At 47.9% G+C, this 18,474-nt stretch overlaps 1 protein-coding gene across 1 annotated transcript in view; it reads right to left on the bottom strand.

Moving 5' to 3' along the window:
- The window catches only part of FRMD1 (FERM domain containing 1), a 574,048-nt gene that overhangs the window by 236,840 nt on the left and 318,734 nt on the right, over positions 1 to 18,474 (bottom strand). Inside the window, exon 8 of the mRNA XM_085611901.1 lies at positions 17,762 to 17,830. Coding sequence (XP_085468027.1) covers positions 17,762 to 17,830 — 69 coding nt within the window. The remainder of the gene's footprint in view (positions 1 to 17,761; positions 17,831 to 18,474) is intronic.

Here is an 18,474-nt window from a genome sequence, read left to right as displayed (position 1 = left end):
ACTGCCCACAGCTTGTAGGGAGCTTTCTAAAGTTCTATGAGAAGAGATTAGTTTGGATATACAAGCACCAATACAGTGGGAAAGGACCTATATTATGTTATTGTGTTAGTTGATTTTCTGTTACAGATGATCTGAGAGAGTTAGTATGTGGCATGAACACCAACAGAATTATAAAGTTTCTGAAACAGATCCTTTTAAAAGAAGGTTTCCCAAAGGAAATTTTAATGGACAAACAATTATCGTCATGGAAGATGGGGTGTTTCTTAAGAACACAGGGCATTAGACGCAATAAATTGGCTCTTTACCTCTTGGAAAGCAATAGGGTAGTTGAAAGATTCCGTGCTACCTTGAAGGAGAACCTCCAACTTGTTTGGAGCGATAGGCTGAACTGGAAGCTGGAGGTCACTTACAAACTCTGGCTGACAGGGTTACTCTACATACGACTACAGGAATAAGGGCAGTGGACCTCTTCAAGGGAAAAGAAGCCCAAAGACATGCTTATCAACTGAGTGAATGACCTGAAAGAAAAGCTGATGTGAAAGAGGGTTGAAGAGTGGATGGGGATCCAAAGAAATGAGATAACAGAGGATGAAAGAGGCTAGGATTGGCTGTCAAAATTCAGTGACAACAACAAACATAAACATGGGTGTCTGGATTGTTGTGAAAGCAGTGATGGGTTGCAAGGAGTTCCTTAACTGCAAAAGGCTTTTCAAGCTGAAAGAGAGTAAGAGAAATTATATAGTCCTGTTAACTTGACTACTGTAAAAAAAAAAACATTTGTTAATCGGGTGATGATGTCTGAAATGCAGGTTGCAGTTTCTCATATTGTTAGGTGTGTATCATATGGATACAGCAAGATTTTTGATGGGCCTGTGGGAGTTTTAATTGCTTTACATTGGTGGCCTCTGGTATTGTGGTAGCTAGAGGTTTTAGTGCTACTACAAATAGCAGTGAGGACAGCAGGTGTCCCTGTCGAGTCCCTCTCATGACAGGAAACATCGCAGACACAAATCCACTGTAGTGTTTCTGAGCTACAAACTCTGTGTACAGCAAGTGATTCTTGCTTACAGATGCGTTCCCCTATATAGCCCTTTTCAGGGTCCTGGAACAGTAGCCTCGCCCCAAGCTGTTAAACACCTTCTCTGCCTCTAACGATATCAATCATCTTTGCTATTTCTTCCTTTGAATACAGGGATCTCAGTGAGCGCAATGACTGCATTCAGGTATGCTGGCGGAACATTGGCTAAGAATGTACCTGCTACGTTTATTCTATGGGTATAATCAGTCATATAAACAGTTAAGAACATTGTAACTTTCTTGTCTTGTCTTTTGGATGAGTGAGTAGGTCGCTGTACCTGTTTCCTAATACTGGGAAAACAAAGTCTTTTTTTTTAACCAGCTGAAATGCCAAGAGTCTGAGTCTGACCACTTTTTCCCTTTGTTCATATTTTCTTCTTTTTAATTCACGCAAGGCACGTTCTCCTTCGGGCGTGAAGATGTCCTTGTGCTTAAACTAGGGGCTAGATAGTGTCTATAAAATCAGGGCACTGGAAGACCCATTGAACCAGATGGTGTGTCACTTATGGATATCTCTAATTTGATATGGTATTCTTGAGCTTCTTTTACTTTCTCAGGGTTTCTTCTCTCATTGTGTGGAATTTCACATAGGTCTTGTCAGCTGTCTGGATTGCCTGATCAGAGATCACCAAACCATCACTGTTAGAAGAATGTCTGCAAGATGGGACTGCAACTACCTCTCTTCTATAGGGTATTTATATTTAACGTTATTCAAGTGTCAACTGTGTCGTCCGAGATACCACAGCAGAACACATTAGCTGATATCGAAGAGAGGTGAGAAAGGAATCAATGCGAGTCATGAACTAACTCTCCAAGGGGCATATCAACAACAACCGGCGATAATTATCTCTAAGCGCACTTAGCGCTAGGATAATTATCGCCGGCTAGCGTGAATTTTTATCGCTGAGATAGCATGCTATTAGCAACGCTTATCTCAATAGCGATAAAAATCCTCACGCTAACAGGCTAACGTGAGATTATCGCTGGAACCCCAGCGATAATCTCACGTTACCTTGTTGATAGGGACAGGCAAACTTAGCCATGATATCCTCCTTCCATAGGATATCATGGCTAAGTCAGAAAAATACCAGATGTAAAAAAGCAGCGTTAACCGCGGTTAGCGCTGCTTTTTTTGTCTCTAACAGGGTTAGCGACATTCTTGATAATAGGAGAAATGTCGCTTAGCGACATTTCTCCTATTATTTTACTCTGGAACGCCCCCTTTGCATCTCATTAGAGATGCAAGGGGAAGCGTAGAGTAAAAGGGTGCTAACATGCAAATTTGCATGTTAGCACCCTGTTGTTGATAGGGCGCTAGTTTTATCTCTCCTTTTTTGGCTTTTAAAGCCAAAAAAGCAGAGATAAAGCCCTTGTTGATATGCCCCCAAGGGGCATATATACAAGGTCTTTATCTCCACTTTTTTGGTTTACAAAGCCAAAAAAGCGGAGATAAAACCAGCGCCCTATTTACAAGAGGGTGCTAACATGCATAATTGCATGTTAGCACCCTTTTTCCCCCCAACGCCTCACTTTGCATCTCCAATGAGATGCAAAGTGGGCGTTACTGGGCGTACCCAAGATGGACTACCTTGCAAAGATCGCTGATGTTTACATCGCGATATTTACAAGGCAGCCCATATGATTTTAGCACACATTAGATTGTGGCAAAAACTGACGTTTTCGCCAAAACCTAACGTCTGCTAAAATCCTGACTTAGCCATCCCTAACATAGGGGGTGGATTATGCTGATACGACCCTGTGGGTCGTTTCAGCAAGGTTATCGCCCTTTTGCAGGGAACATCGCTGTAAAACCAGCGATGTTCCCTGCAAAAGGGTGAAAACCTCGCTATCTCTGGAATTTTTATCGCCCTGGTGTAACGCGTTGTTAATAACACGCTACCAGGGCGATAAATACCAGAGATAGCTTGCGATAATATAATTATCGCTAAGCACGGCCAGCGATAATTCTCGCTGGCCGTTGTTAATAATATGCCCCCAAAAGTGTAGTGCCTCTCACGAGAGTGCAAGGGCTTCCAGGGCTCCTCAGGGTAAGAGGTTGGTACGTAGGCCCCTGTCCCTGGCATTGTAGGTATTGGAACTTTCAAATTTATTCAGTAGAAGATCCAGAGGTAGGGTCCAATCCCAGTACTGTTTGTTTTCTGTCCACGTTTTTAACACCAATACAATATATTCCTGAATGGCGATTTGCATAGTTTAAACCCATGACTAACACTTTACTCTTGGCCGATATTTTTGCAACTACATAACAACCTTCGTTATCTGTCCACGTTTTTAACAACAATACAATATTTCCCTGAACAGGGTGGCTAGCCTACCCCATTAGTCTACAGCACAGCCAGTTCTTCCATGTCCAGAACTGAGAATATGTATTGAAGTAGAACAAAGTTGTGTGATTTACGGACACACACGATAAAGTATTTTTTCTTTTTAGGCAATGAGTATTCCTTGCTCGAAGATCAACTGTCGTAGTAATCAATAATATTGCTGTTTTTATGTAGAAAGAAGCAAAAAAAGTGTGTTCTGGGTATCAGCTACACCCGCTTAAAACCACAATGACAGGAGGTCACAGGGAAGAGGACTGTCTGTGTATGTAGGGGAAAGAGGAATATAAAATGCATAGACGTCATTTAAATGGGGTACAGTAAAGAGTGGGAAATCCTAATGTCTAGAATTGGGAGACTTACTGAACTAAATTGTAAGCGGTAACCGTAAACTTTCATCAGGCATGCTAGACACTAGCCAGGGCCGGACTGGCCGTAGCGGGCACCGGGAAATCCCCCGGTCCGCCGCACGGGTGTGGGCCGGTTTTGGGCCCCTGTGGCCGTTTTTGTTACAAGGCCGTTTGCCGGGTCGGGCGGCACTTTGCCAGGGCCGGTTTTGGTTCCCAGTCCGGCCCTGACAGTAGCCCTAGCACGCGGCCATAATAAAGAAGAGAGTTTGCCATAAGTGGGTACAGAATTTGCATATCAAGTTTAGTTAAAGCCATAATATTGCAAACGTTTTGTATGAGAAGAATTGAGAGGGTTTTAATGAAATTCAGCTCAACAAAATATGATTTCAGCGCTGCCGTTTCTCAGGTTTTCCTTTCCCTCATTATTCTTCTGGCGGGATCGCCGGAAGCTTTGGAGAGTGTCAGACAACTTTACTGCAGCCAAACCCCAATTAGAGGAGCATCATGGACCCTCATTTTCCACACTTTGAAAAATCAGGTAACCACACAAGACTAACCATGGGGTACACCATGTTTAACAAAATCATTAATTAAAATAAATAATAAAATAAGTTATGACTCTAGAGAAAATATAAAATCGCGTTGTGAGTAGTTCAAGGAACCTGGCAAAATGGAATAGCTATAAAGACAAAAAAATGCAAAACTGGGACTGATAATATGCCTGTGTAACATAAAAGCATTTGGAAAATGCCCATGAACCGTCCATAGATGCTCTTGAAATGGAGAAAAAAAGACATGTTAGTGTCTTCATCCAGAAACGGAGCATGCTGTTTCGTGTATTGTGCAGAAACCAAATAAACGTTCATGGAAAAGAGTTCTGGGATCCACAGCATGTGCATTCTGCCAAGCACGTGACATGGAATCTAAGAAGAGCCTGTGCTGGAGTGGACTCCCAAACAAGTGCTGTAGTAACAATTTGGTTTCCTTATTATCCATAAGTAAAGCGTCATCTTCTAAAGGCTAGAGTTATTCAGCCTCAGCTAAGTGTATAACAACGATAAGAAACAAGCATTTACAATGCAACGGTCTCGGCATTGTTAAAGTTAGAGCTATTGGCATTGCTCATGACATTATTTTTGTTTATGTTTTTGTTTTTAAAACATGTTGAGAAACGGCATTGTTGTTTGCAATGTCAATAGCTTAATCAGTGTGTGTGTAGGTGGCTCTGTGTGTGGGTGCAAATGCAATAGGTCGCGCATTTGAGAGTGATTAAGCTATTGACATTGTAAATAACAATGCCGTTTCTTTAAATGTTTTAAAAACAAAAACAATCAAAAATAATGTCATGAGCAATGCCAATAGCTCTAACTTTACCAATGCCGAGACCATTGCATTGTAAATGAAAGGCTGCCCGGGGGGGGGGGGGGGGGGGGGGGGTTGCGCAGCGGCCCGCCCCTTGGAGGGCGGCCACCTTAGTGCCACAGGAAGGCACAGGGGTGGGAGGTCGAGTCCCTGGGCTAGTCCGGGGGAGACCCCAACAGATAGCTGTTTCCGGCGAGGGCGGGCAGGAGACAGGGGTACTTATACTGTCTCCGCCCCCTCCTCGTCCTCTTGTCCGCTCGTTCGCCTTGTGGTTGTTGGTCGCGCTGTCGGATGTGGACGTTGAGGGGCAGAATCCTGTGGGTCGCGTGTCGCGAGGTGAGAGTAGAGTAAGAGGGGGCTAGTGCCCCGGCCCTGTGCCCCGTGCCCCTCGATGTCCACATCGATATTTAAATATTGAGGTTGCTCCTGCGGGAGGCCTCGAGCGCGCTCGGGCTGGGAGCGTTTGGTTCCAGGGTGTTTAACTCCCTCCCCTCAGTGTCGTCTCCTCGGCAGATACCATTACTGTGCCCAGGCTCGCTGTTTCTTGTCACCCGCCCCCCGTGCATCTAAGGCCTCTCTGCTCAGTCCAGTGCAGCTGCGGCAGGGAGGGCGACCTGGAGTGTAGGCAGGTCCGGGTCTCGTAGGAGATCACAGGCCGTCTCAGGGGCAGAGCACAAGGTTGCGCCGGGGGCTCGGCTTCCGCGTGAGGCGCGGCAGCCAGGGGATATTCACATGGTTTTGCACAAGGTATACATTTCCAGGGGGCGAGGTGAGACTCAAAGGGCAGCAAGAGCTGGGGGCCTTTGCAGGAGTAAGCAGCGTGAGGCCCCCCCCCCCTCGCGGGACCACGTCTCCGGCCCTGGAGTATTTTAGCCCGGAGGGGTATCTGGGGGCGGGCGGGCGGGGGGGGTGCCGAGGCTCTGTCTGGAAGCTATTTCGGGAAGAGTCTACGCAGTCCGGTCTTCGCTGCAGGGCACAGGTTCGAGCCTGGGGGTCGCGTCCACAACCTGTAATTTGGGTTACTAACTTCTATCCCCTGCCCGAATGTGTAATGTAAATACGGTGCCCCGGCCCAGCTCTCCTATACCTCCGGGTCGAGTTCGCGCCACGTGGGGGGGGGGCACCCTACAGCACCAGGCATGTTAAGGCCTAATCTGCTGACTTGGGGCATGAAACCGGGTTTCGAGCCGGGGGTCGCGTCCACAGCCGTTTATTTGGGCTAATCACTTATCTCCCCAGCCCGAATGTGTAATGTATACACGGTGCTCCGGCCGGTGCACCATTACTGTCGGGTCGAGCTTGCGCCCACATGGGTGGCACCCTACAGCCCCGGCCATGTGTAGGCTTATACTGCCGTCTTTGCGGCATGAAACCAGGGTGCGAGCCTGGGGGTCGCGTCCACATCCTGACTTTAGGCTAAGCACTTATCTCCCCTGCCTGAACGTGCAATGTAATACGGGCTCCGGTTCAGCGCTCCAATACCTTCAGGTCGAGTCGCGCTATATATTGATGGGAGATAAAAGGCGATGAAAGCGCGAGGAAACAAAGGTCACAATCCATGTTTAGGCATGCCTGGATCACGGTATTTATTTTCAAGCGCGAGGAAACAATAGGTCACGATCCAGGTTAGGTATGCCTGGATCACGGTATGTTTGTTCAAGGCCCAAGCTCTATCGTGATGCGTACTAGGATAAAGGGAGCGCTTTCATGGGAGGTCATGTACAACTTTTCTGTTTAAGTGCGCTCATATCCGAACGCTTTACAAATAAATCTATTTGCGTGTGCCTAGGATCCTGTCCCACATTTATTGGGATTTTTAGTCTCTGCGGCCCGGGAACAAGTCGAGTTCCAGTTCAGAGCAGCCAATTATACTGCACATCGTGTCCTGACGCAAGGACCAGGAGGACTTGCCCCAGCTGCTGAGCTCATTCAGAGGAGTGCTCGTCTTGATCCCTTCTCTTTCAGGCACACAGGTTAGTCCCTGTCCATAAGCAGTAACTCCACAGAGTGGGTGCGGTTGTGAGGAGCGCTATGTTTGACTTCCTTCACCCCCAGGCACGCAGGCTTGCTCCTGGCCTCGCCGAAGGCAGGTGGTAATTAACGGGCTAAAGTAATTTTGCAGGAGCGTGTATGGAACCCATCTCTGCTGGGCACTTTGTTTAAACTTTTCAAAAGAGGAGAGAGGGACCCCAAAGACAAAGGAGAGGGGTACCAAATGTGACCTTAGTCAAAAAACAGAGCCTCCTTGTCGTCAATATACAACAGTCAATGCATAACAATCAACGTACCTTTCACACTGCAAGGGTGAGAGTGGACAGCACAGATGTAGTCACAATGATTAAGAGAAAAAATAGTTACGTCAAGAAAATTTATTATCAATTTCATACATAAAAACTGCAAACACAATACTGTATATTGTCAGTATTATTTCCTATTCAATATGTCACAAAGAATTATAATCAGAGATTTTGTGAGGAAACCACACAAAATCTCTGATTATAATTCTTTGTGACATATTGAATAGGAAATAATACTGATTAGGGTCACATTCAATGAGTCTTAGATTTGGTGACTTTCCTCTGTCAATAGGACTATTTTTGTCCTTTTTATTGTGTCCCTAACCTTACATTTTTTGATGTATTTTTTGTATAGTCATTGTTAATGATTATGTTTAATGTGCATTGATATGCTAATACTGTCACCGCTTCCTAAATAGCCATATGACAATATACAGTATTGTGTTTGCAGTTTTTATGTATGAAATTGATAATAAATTTTCTTGACGTAACTATTTTTTCTCTTAATCATTGTGACTACATCTGTGCTGTCCACTCTCACCCTTGCAGTGTGAAAGGTACGTTGATTGTTATGCATTGACTGTTGTATATTGACGACAAGGAGGCTCTGTTTTTTGACTAAGGTCACTTTGTTTAAACTCCTGCCTTCAGCCGCGCGCTGGTTCATTAAATGTGTAAGTTAAAAGCTTTTTACATCTTGGACATGCCTGAGTTGCTACTTAATTATCTTGTGCAACCATTGACCAATCCAACAGCCCTGTACTATAAGCATTGATAGAGCCGGTCTCCCAGTGTCTGGCTGTGATGACATGGGGGCAGGTCGAACGACGGCATGGGGGGATGCGGTCAGCGCAGGGGCCGTGAGATGCCTCAGGGGATGGCAGTAGGGTGCGGGCCATCTCACCAAGGTTGCGATCATGAACAGAAAGGGTTTCTCTTTGGTCACGGGCACAGGAAGCCCTGGACAGGAGAGACCAAGAGTGAGGGCTGCCCTGCCGGGCGCACGCTCTCCTGTACTCCGTGTGTGTATAGACCGAGGCTACAATCCTGCATCAGTTGTAATTAGGACGTCAGCCCGCATGAAAGAGATTGTTTATTTGTTGTTACATTGCAGGATATGGTTTAACTTGTTTGAAGACTGTTTAGATAGCACCATCTTATTATGGAGAGGAGCACAGTCGAGTAGACTGCCTCAAGTCTTCAGTTTTGACCAGGCACCAGTTATGAACTTTGCTTCATGGGTGTGAAATGATTTTCATCCGGCAAGGAAATATATGGAAAGGGCTTTTAGGGGACAACATAATCTGATTGGCACAAATTAGAAATAACTTTGAGGAGGAAGGTAGGGGTCATGTTTATCATTGCCTTGTTTTGTGTGAAATATGATACATAGCTCAATGAAACATAGGGGCTGCATCACACTAATTTTGTACTGAAGTAGTAGCAACTCAGCACAAACGGCGAACTGCAGCTATATGCAGGGGCTTTGAGTTGGAAGGCATTCGTTTAAATAGCTCATTGTGGGAGAGGAAAAATTTGTACAAACTTCCATAAAAACCTTACCACTGGGACAGTGAAGAAAGAAGTAGGGAAGGAACTTTGTCAATACGCAGCAAGAGCTGCATAAAGCTAAAAGTTGAACTTAATTAAATACAAAACATAGCCTCGTACTGTCTCTTTTGGGGCCTTTAGTGAATCAATTGACCTCCTGGCAAACTTGATGCACAGCTTTTTCTACTTGCACGTGGAAGTTGGCCGGATGCTCTTGGGATTTAGACGTCTACCATTATGTCTTAACCACTTTTCATTAATGAAGGAACTGTTTAAGTCTCCGGTGCCTCTATTCTAAATTATTGTGCTGATGGTTACGACTATCTGATGTAATGCACACTGTATATATCCTGTACTAATGTATCAGTTACCTTCATTTTCACTTCACCGTCACATGTAGCACCTTATTATTGGTTGGAATTGTCAATTGTCACGCAATGGCGGTGACTTACCGTATTTGGTATCTCAATATGTTTTAAATAGACCTGGGGAAGCAATGATTTGCCTGACTCTGCCTGGGCTCACCAGTTTTGACTTCGGCTCTCACTGTTGGTACTGCACATACTTCATCGGGATGGGCACGGGGCCCGTAGGTACCATGGGCATTTTGATTCAAATAATATTTACACTGAAAGGGCATGGGAGTGTAAAACTTTAGGAAGTTTGGCTAGTAGTGCGGTTGACCCGGCCGTACCATGCCTGAACGGAGGCACTTTCAAGAGGACATGCCTGTTAGCCTCATTGATGAATGCATAGTGAAGTAAACTCTAAGTTGACAGCAAGAGTTATAGGAAAGGAAAGGTTTTAACGTCTCACCTGTAAGGGGCCTACAGTCTGAGGTACATGGATGTTTAGGTAATGCGTTTATCTACAGATCAGTATCTGTTACAACAGCGTAACGGTGTCAGCGACATAGCCTACAGTCCTGGCTGGCCACAGCTCCGGGGTAATAGGATGAGTAACCACAGGTATCAAGAGAGGGAGCTCCTAGCGACAGCCCGACATCTCGCACAGCACAACAGCAATTTACGGGCTATATCCATTGGTATGCACGGGCAGGAGGTTGTTTGACCTCACAGTCACAAGGTCAGAGCTCAGCAGGCACACGCAGTTATTTTCTTACTGTGGTCGATAAATGAGTTCCAGTAAGTTGGGTTTTGACACACACCTGTAAGCTGTTTTTGTCTGAAATTTAACAGCAAAAGGTTGGCGGGTTGGGTCCTTTTTCTGTGTGTGATATCAAGGGTCCACCTGACGTAAATTCCGAAATCAGGGAAATTAACTAAATGTAAATATCACAGTTGGGGAAGTAGACAATAGTCATGGACCACCATACTACATGTGGTAGACTTGCATGCTACCGCAACCAGTAGCATAAAAAAAACCTTTGCGCTCACATACAGACATTATTATAAATACAATGTATTTCCCTATGCGCATTAGAGTAACGCTATGAATGGTGATCATGCAGGCTTCCACGGAACGGGACAACTGTCAGGCGTCTGTAGCTGCGCAGGGCTCCCTCGGTTATGTCGAGGTCTTTTATATTAACCGAGCACTCATGGGACACTTCACCACTATGGCCGGGAGCAGGGGGAGGTGTCACTTTGCATCCAGCATCTAGGTCAAGCACAGAGTTACGCCCAGTGTTGAGTGAGTGTTAAGGTTACCTGGTCGTTCATTGGGGCTCCTTAGGGTAGGACGACCTAGCGGCAAGGAACAGCTAGAGTGGTTTACGTGTGCTCAGCGATCATAAAAAAAAAAAAAAAGGATGCTTCGCGGGCCTTGGCTCACACGGAAGTGGGCTAAGATCAGTCACACCACTGGTGCCGTGGCCTGCTCTGATGCCTGGCACTGGGGTCCCAGGTTCTTCTGAAGGGCTAGGCCTTCAGATGCTGAAAGGATGTCTGTTGTTATTTACTCGATTGTTAAACGATTGGTTATTTCCTGGGTCATCCGCGGGTGTAGAGCTTTAGGCGCTGGTTGTCTTTCCATCGGGTCGGTTTGATGCGGGTTGGAGGTTTTTGGGGCAGGTCACAGGCTGCTTCCTCTCGCTGTGTTTGTTCTTCTAGGTGTGGTCGGGTCAAGTGACGGAGGAGAGCAATCATCGCGTGGTATATCTGGGCATGATAGAACGCCAGGCAAGATTGTAGCGTAGGCAGATAGTGGCACTTATCAGGGAAGGAATGTTGGTCTCAATGGCATGCCGCCATGCAAGGGGACCATGTACCTAGGTCACGTACATCAGGCAGTGACAGGTGAACAGGGACCATGTGTACTAGAATATCAGGAGTGGTTCCACCACGGTCGGGCAGATGGGAAGCTGTCATCTTGATGCTCAATGGATACCCTTACTCCATCACACCTATTGTAAGCTGAGGATGCCTGTTGACGCTGTTAGACCTGCTATTAGTTAGTACACTCACTGTTGTGCCTTGGCTCGGTTTGTCTCGCATCAGGGCCAGTTGGGGTTACTGGCGAATTTTTTGCTCTACGGCTGAAGCGGGCGCTTCTAGAACAGGGCAAGATTGGTTAGGCCAGGCAGCATGACAAAGGTCTTCTCGGCACTGGCAGAGTGGTGCAGGCTGCGAAGTAGAGCCTTTGCAGAACTTAGATTTGTCTACATTCGGCTAGGGAATGTTTAGCAGCAGGAAGGTATTGAACCATGGTGAGCAATTGGTTTTGGGTTCGTGCGCAACAGGAGCAAGGGAATTGCGTTCTGTTCCATCAGGGTACGGGGACAGTCTATACCACCAGATACTGTAAAGCTGCCATTTTCGCTCTGGGCTGGGGTGTCAATGTCATCCAACTTTGCAGCCAGACTCTGAGCAGGCAAAGGCATACTTGTGATGGTGCAACGGGCACTCAGCAGTAGAGTTAGATGTGTCATCATACCCCGATATCACGTCAGTGATGAAACATAGGTTGTGGCTACACACGACCAGGCACTCTAGGGCAGCTGGGGCGGGGGTGTGCCAGTGCCAAGAGGGTGCGGGTTGCCTGGGTAGGGCTGCTGGCTTGAAGGGAGCACTACTCGGATCAACACAAGGGCACGTTTTGTGTCATAGAAGGCTGAATTGATACTTTTATGGCATGGTGCCAGTTGCTCTAGTTATGCGCATGTTGCTTGGCAGTGTCAGAAACATTCAGAACGCAATGCTGGTGGTTAGCCTGTTGTCATGCTGTTCAGAGGTATTTTAGCTCAGTCATGGCCATGCATGGGTTATAGGCCGGTGGCCTGCCCTGGGATTCGTGTTAACAGGCAGGTGAAGCAGCAGAACTTGGAGGGGCTTGGGTTTGACCTCTGGATACTAGGGCGGAGCCTGGTTGCTCACTTAGTAGCCCGCCCTTGAGTTCGACGAAACAGGTACCTTTGATGCGAGTATCAGTACCGGGTAACTTCTGCCGCCCTCCAGCACTGGCTGGCAGCTATGCAGGTTGTGGAAGTGGCTTATGGTCCATACGATTAAGGGAAACAACGGGCCAACACTTTGGGCTACAAATCTGCAGGAGAACAATTGGCGTTGTTCTCCTCTGTGGTCACCCTGATCTGTCTCTCCCTGGTATACTAGCAGAATTTTGGGAGGGCAAGGCTTTACATTTGGTGGTGACTGATGGAATACGATGGGCGTACTCCACTGGAGTGAAGGAGGAAGTAAGGCAGGCTTGTCAACTCTTACCTCCTCCCGCATGGGCACTGCCAGACAGGAGTGTCTTGGCAAAGAGATTGTTATTTAGCCATGCAAAGGCAACCTTGGACCATCGCCTATTTTTAGGTTTAAGGTCATTCCAGTTAAATCCACGGGGGAGTTAGAAAGGATGGGGGAACCTGTCCTGATTGTGCCCGCTGGCCGCCGGCTCGGTTGGGCGTAGACTTGTTTTGTCTGGACCTGGGAGAAGCCCGGTATCAGTATGCTGTAGGTATGAAGGCCTATCGGGAGCCATGCACAGTTGCGCAGAGCAAAGAGGTCTTGGCTTCATCAGGCATGGTCTTGTACACGCCAAGTCCACAGGGTGCCTGGAGGGAGATGGGGTGCACCTCTCTAGTTTAGGCATGGACCTTTTCCTACTGGACCTAGGGGAAGCTTGGCCTGCAGCAGGTTGTAAGTAAACAGGTCTACCTTGGTGGGGGGCCCTGGTAGTGACGGTGGCCACTCCCAAGGCTGTGGAGGAGTTACAGGGCGATCCAGGGTCTCAACATACCAAGGGGTACAGCATGCAGCAGCACCGCGGGGTGCTAAGCCGGGATACCCAGGGATGTTTAGCGGGTCCCCTGGAAGAACGACGGCGCCCCGTTAACCGAAAGGCGGTTGTGGGTCTGAGCAACCGGGGGCTGCCATGTATGCTCCGCCCACCCATCACGGGGGGCGTGTGAAGCATGTGGACTGGTGGTCCACGGATGGGAGGGGTGGACCCTCCCAATATTTGGTATACACCAGTTGGCGTTGCCATGGTGACTCTAGGCTTATCAGACGGGCAGGCGGCATAGGGCTGGCCTGCCCTGGGATCGCCCGTAAGATAACCCACCTTGTTTGCATATTGGTTATGCTAATAAACCTGCAGCAATATTTCTCCACTTACATTACAGTGTCGTGTGTTTTATTTATGTACTTATGTACTTATGTGCTTTGTGATAACTGTTGCCGATATTGGCACTATGTAAGGCTGCCCGGGGGGGGGTTGCGCAGCGGCCCGCCCCTTGGAGGGCAGCCGCCTTAGTGCCACAGGAAGGCACAGGGGTGGGAGGTCGAGTCCCTGGGCTAGTCCGGGGGAGACCCCAACAGATAGCTGTTTCCGGCAAGGGCGGGCAGGAGACAGGGGTACTTATACTGTCTCCGCCCCCTCCTCGTCCTCTTGTCCGCTCGTTCGCCTTGCTCGCCCCTCCGCTTACCCGGCGTCCGGAGGGACAAAAGGGGGGGGGGGGGCAGGTTTTTTTTCTAACAATTTTACTTTGTGTTGCAGGAGGAGTTACAGGGCGATCCAGGGTCTGCACATACCAAGGGGTACAGCATGCAGCAGCACCGCGGGGTGCTAAGCCGGGATACCCAGGGATGTTTAGCGGGTCCCCTGGAAGAACGACGGCGCCCCGTTAACCGAAAGGCGGTTGTGGGTCTGAGCAACCGGGGGCTGCCATGTATGCTTCGCCCACCCATCACGGGGGGAGTGTGAAGCATGTGGACTGGTGGTCCACGGATGGGAGGGGTGGACCCTCCCAATATTTGGTATACACCAGTTGGCGTTGCCATGGTGACTCTAGGCTTATCAGACGGGCAGGCGGCATAGGGCTGGCCTGCCCTGGGATCGCCCGTAAGATAACCCACCTTGTTTGCATATTGGTTATGCTAATAAACCTGCAGCAATATTTCTCCACTTACATTACAGTGTCGTGTGTTTTATTTATGTACTTATGTACTTATGTGCTTTGTGATAACTGTTGCCGATATTGGCACTATGCTTGTTACGTGCGTGAGCTCATTGCAGACTCACTGAGGGGCGGGAGGAGGAGGGTGTCCCACTGCTTGTATTTTCATTCCTCCCGTAAAAGATCATATTGACTTTCTTCCTCATTTTATCAATCTTCCCGTCTCCAACTTTCACAACCCTAAGCTCGACTATGCTTCTTGAAAGTAGGAGTTCTCCCTGCCTACATCCCGTTTTCCACGCTTCCCCTGTTTTGCCCTTCATTTCTGTCTCGCTATCTGCTTTCTGTCCCTACCCCTCCCTTTCCCGCGTTGGTCCCTCCCTGTCCCCTCCTTCGTCTTCGGGAGCAGTAAGTTTACATGTAAAACAGTAAAATATGGCCAGAGACCTCTCTTGAACAGGCGGGAGATCCCCACCCGACAACCTTCGCTGCACTCTGTCTGCCGAGTGACCGTATCTACAGCGAACCCCTCTCTGCTGTGAGTGCCTGCTTGCGGTGAGTAGCTGTCTAGAGCGGGTGAGTGACTGTCTTCAGCGAGTGACCGTCTCGGGAGAGAGACTGTGAGATTAAGTGGGTGACTGTGTTTGGTACGCAACTGTGTTCTTGGTGAATGGTTGTCTGGCTGCACACATGCTGGGTTAACCAATGTTTCTTTGCAGTTTCTGTGAAACGGGGTCTCGTGAGTGTGTGTCTTAATTTTAAAACAGTTAATGTATTGTTCTGTTTATCGAGTAGATTTTGTGAATGATGTGTGCATCTAAATGTTTTTTATTCACTGCCAGTAAAGCTTTAGCCCGGAATGTGTATGGCTATCTGCGATGTGACTGTTCTGACGTGTTCTGCTCCTTGCAGTGAGAGGGTGGCTGCAGAGACGGTCTCTGCTTCAAGCGCGTTTCTACAGAAAGTGACTTAGTCTGCAATGAAGTCCAATATCATCAGTGAATGATTCTGTCTGCAGAGAGTAACAGTGTCTGTGGTAACAATATAGGTAGAGAGTGGCTCTACGTCCCCTGCGAGAGTCAGTCGCCAGTGGCTGAATCTGAGGTGTTGGAATGCCAGTGATGACATGCTGCCGTGATAAGGCTGCGTATGATCAACAGCTACAAATAGAATGAGACTGCCCCGGATGAAAGACCGCCGAGGGCGGTGTTGTCTAAGGTGAGTAGGTGTCCACAGCGAGACAGTGACTGTGGTGAGTGGCTGTCTGTAGTGACCGACCAAGCGTGTCAGCAGGCAATCATTTTATATTTGTCAGTTGACTGTGTCTGGGGTCGGTGACTGCCCTCAAGGTGCGAATGCGCCTTATCAGTGATTGTATCGACTGCGAATACGGAGGATGCAGTGTGTTAGAGTTAATCGTAATCGTAACTGTAGTGAGTGACTGCAAAGAATGGCTGTGGGCAAGGAATGACTTTGTGTCTTTTTTAAAGAGATGATGAGGGACTGTTTGTGTGCGTGGCTAGCTGCAGCGAGAGAGAAAGACGGTACTGAGTGGCACCGAGTGACTGCCTGCAGTGAACAACGCTGGTGAGAGGCTTGATCTGGAGAGGGGGGATGGGGGTGGGGGGTGGGGGAGGAAAGCAAGTGCCTATGCTCGAGTGACGTAGTCTACCATGATGAATGACAGCTAAGAGCCTTGTGTGAACCTAGGGCCAGAGATGGACTCCGATATTGTTATGGCGAACATGCCCCCGTGTCACAGAAATGCGTGCCAGGTGTGGCGCTCTCATACACGGCCCAGCGATGCAATGTGGCGCCTTTGGAAAGGTGGCCAAGGTTGAGCGCCAGGAGTCAGCAGGCGGTGATAACAAGTAAACAGGAACAGGGCACCGGAAGACACCACCGCCTTTCTCCGAGGCACAGCAGAAATGCCTCGGAGAAAGGGAGCGTCCTTTTCGGATTCGGGGGCGTGTTTTGCTGTTGTCTCCTCCCTGAGACTTTTCGCAAAAAACACGCCCCCCGATCCGAAAAGGACGGGGCATGATTGGAGTGACGGGACCTTGTTATGGCGAACATGCCCCCGTGTCACAGAAATGCGTGCCAGGTGTGGCGCTCTCATACACGGCCCAGCGATGCAATGTGGCGCCTTTGGAAAGGTGGCCAAGGTTCAGCGCCAGGAGTCAGCAGGCGGTGATAACAAGTAAACAGGAACAGGGCACCGGAAGACACCACCGCCTTTCTCCGAGGCACAGCAGAAATGCCTCGGAGAAAGGGAGCGTCCTTTTCGGATTCGGGGGCGTGTTTTGCTGTTGTCTCCTCCCTGAGACTTTTCGCAAAAAACACGCCCCCCGATCCGAAAAGGACGGGGCATGATTGGAGTGACGGGACCTCTTCTCCAATGGCTGGCCAGCATTTACTAGGCCAGCCAATGGAGAAGAGGGGAGAAGAGGGGCGGGTTCAAGCCCCTCTTCTCCCAAGTCATTATCTCTCGCGAGCGAGACTGCGCAAGCGCAGCCATCGCTAGCCGAGACCTAAAAAGACTGGGGGGGAAGGGGGGGGGGGGGGGGTTAGCTGTTCCAGTTGGGCTCCTTAACTTCTACGCGGGGTTATTTGGTGCGTATGGGTTGACACAAAGAGAATCTAAGAAGCTTTGGCAGCACGCCCTGCCGCTCTATGCATCGCACGCGTGATTAGGACTTCTTCAAGGGTTGTGTTCACGTTATCAAAGGGAAGTACAATACAACACTACGCCCTACCTGTTCAAAGACCCACACTACCAGCACAGCAGTCGTTTACGTGTACTAGAAACAGTCGTCCATTGAATGAGAAGATTTAAATTTAGGAACGGAGGTGTGAGTGCGCTCTGTTCAGCAGTGCCCTGGCAGAGGTGGTACAAGCAAGCACCAAGGCCCCCCTGATAGTTTGAAGGCTAGTAAATAAAAATCAGAAATCAGGGACCATACGACCCCCGATGGCACTGGGCCCCGGTGTCACTGCACCTGCTGCACTGCTGCCATGTTCAGTGTTTGACGGGTGGCGCTGAGAATTCATTGCCGTGTTGCGCTAGAGGGCGTGGCAACGTTGTTCAAGGCCTCGTGTCGTGTGTTTTTGCAGCAGCCTCAAATGTGACGATTGTGAAGATTTCGCAATAAACCTGCAGCACAGTTTCGGCGATTTGTTGTGACTTGAGATTTAAGTCACTCACCACAGTTCTTAATTCATTATTATATGTGGATTAAACAGCACACCTCTGATCACATGAATCTGTAAGACCGCGCAACAGCAACGCGCCCTCTTGAAATGTGTTTTTTGGGAGTAGCGCCACACACACTCTCAGCAAAACGGCATGTTCCGCCAGAGCCTCAGGCCCAGGGAGCGAAGCACGAACAATAACAGGACTAGCTGCATGCCAGTGCTTACAAGGAATGTTAGTTTTCCCACGCTTGACCAAGGAAAATCGTACAGCAGTTGACGCACGCGGCTCCTCTCCTGCAATTAAAAGGAAAAAAACATGCTTTAATGAACCATGATCAAGACTGACTTAAATCTGCACCTTGCATGTGAACTCATGTTTATTTTTTGTATTCATTTGCCACACATAACATTTGACCGAAGAAAGTGAAGGTACAATAAAAATTCAATATAGTCACAATATTATTATTATTATTATAGTTCTTTATTCGATTTGAAATAAATCATAAAAGCATTCACAATGAAAACAGAATTAAACATATCAACATTTCTTCCCTATATTGATATGTCCACTAACATTATAGTCCACCTCCTAGACTAAAAGCTCTAAATACTCTAAAAACACCGTAAAAATTATCAATGATCAGAAGTGACAACACACTCAATTCTAATTATTATCAATCCCTCTTGAGGTTCTTAATTTAAATGCAATCCTTAAAAAATTTACAACACAATGGAGGGTAAGAACATCTGAGGACATTTTTAGAAATAACAAGGCAACACAGATCTGTTTAATGCCAGTATTCCTGAGTAAAGTCTTTAAAAACCTTCTCCTTGGATAAGTATAATATGAGCAGATAAAAAGAAAATGAGAGATATCCTGTGGAGACAGGTCGTCGCAGCCACAGGGTCCTCTCTCTTCTACATTTCTCATAAAACCC

Source organism: Triturus cristatus, chromosome 6 (assembly GCF_964204655.1).
Source record: "Triturus cristatus chromosome 6, aTriCri1.1, whole genome shotgun sequence".
NCBI classification, from domain to species: Eukaryota; Metazoa; Chordata; class Amphibia; order Caudata; family Salamandridae; genus Triturus; species Triturus cristatus.
The sequence above is the reverse complement of the archived record's forward strand: the minus strand, read 5'-3'. Positions and strand labels throughout refer to the sequence as shown.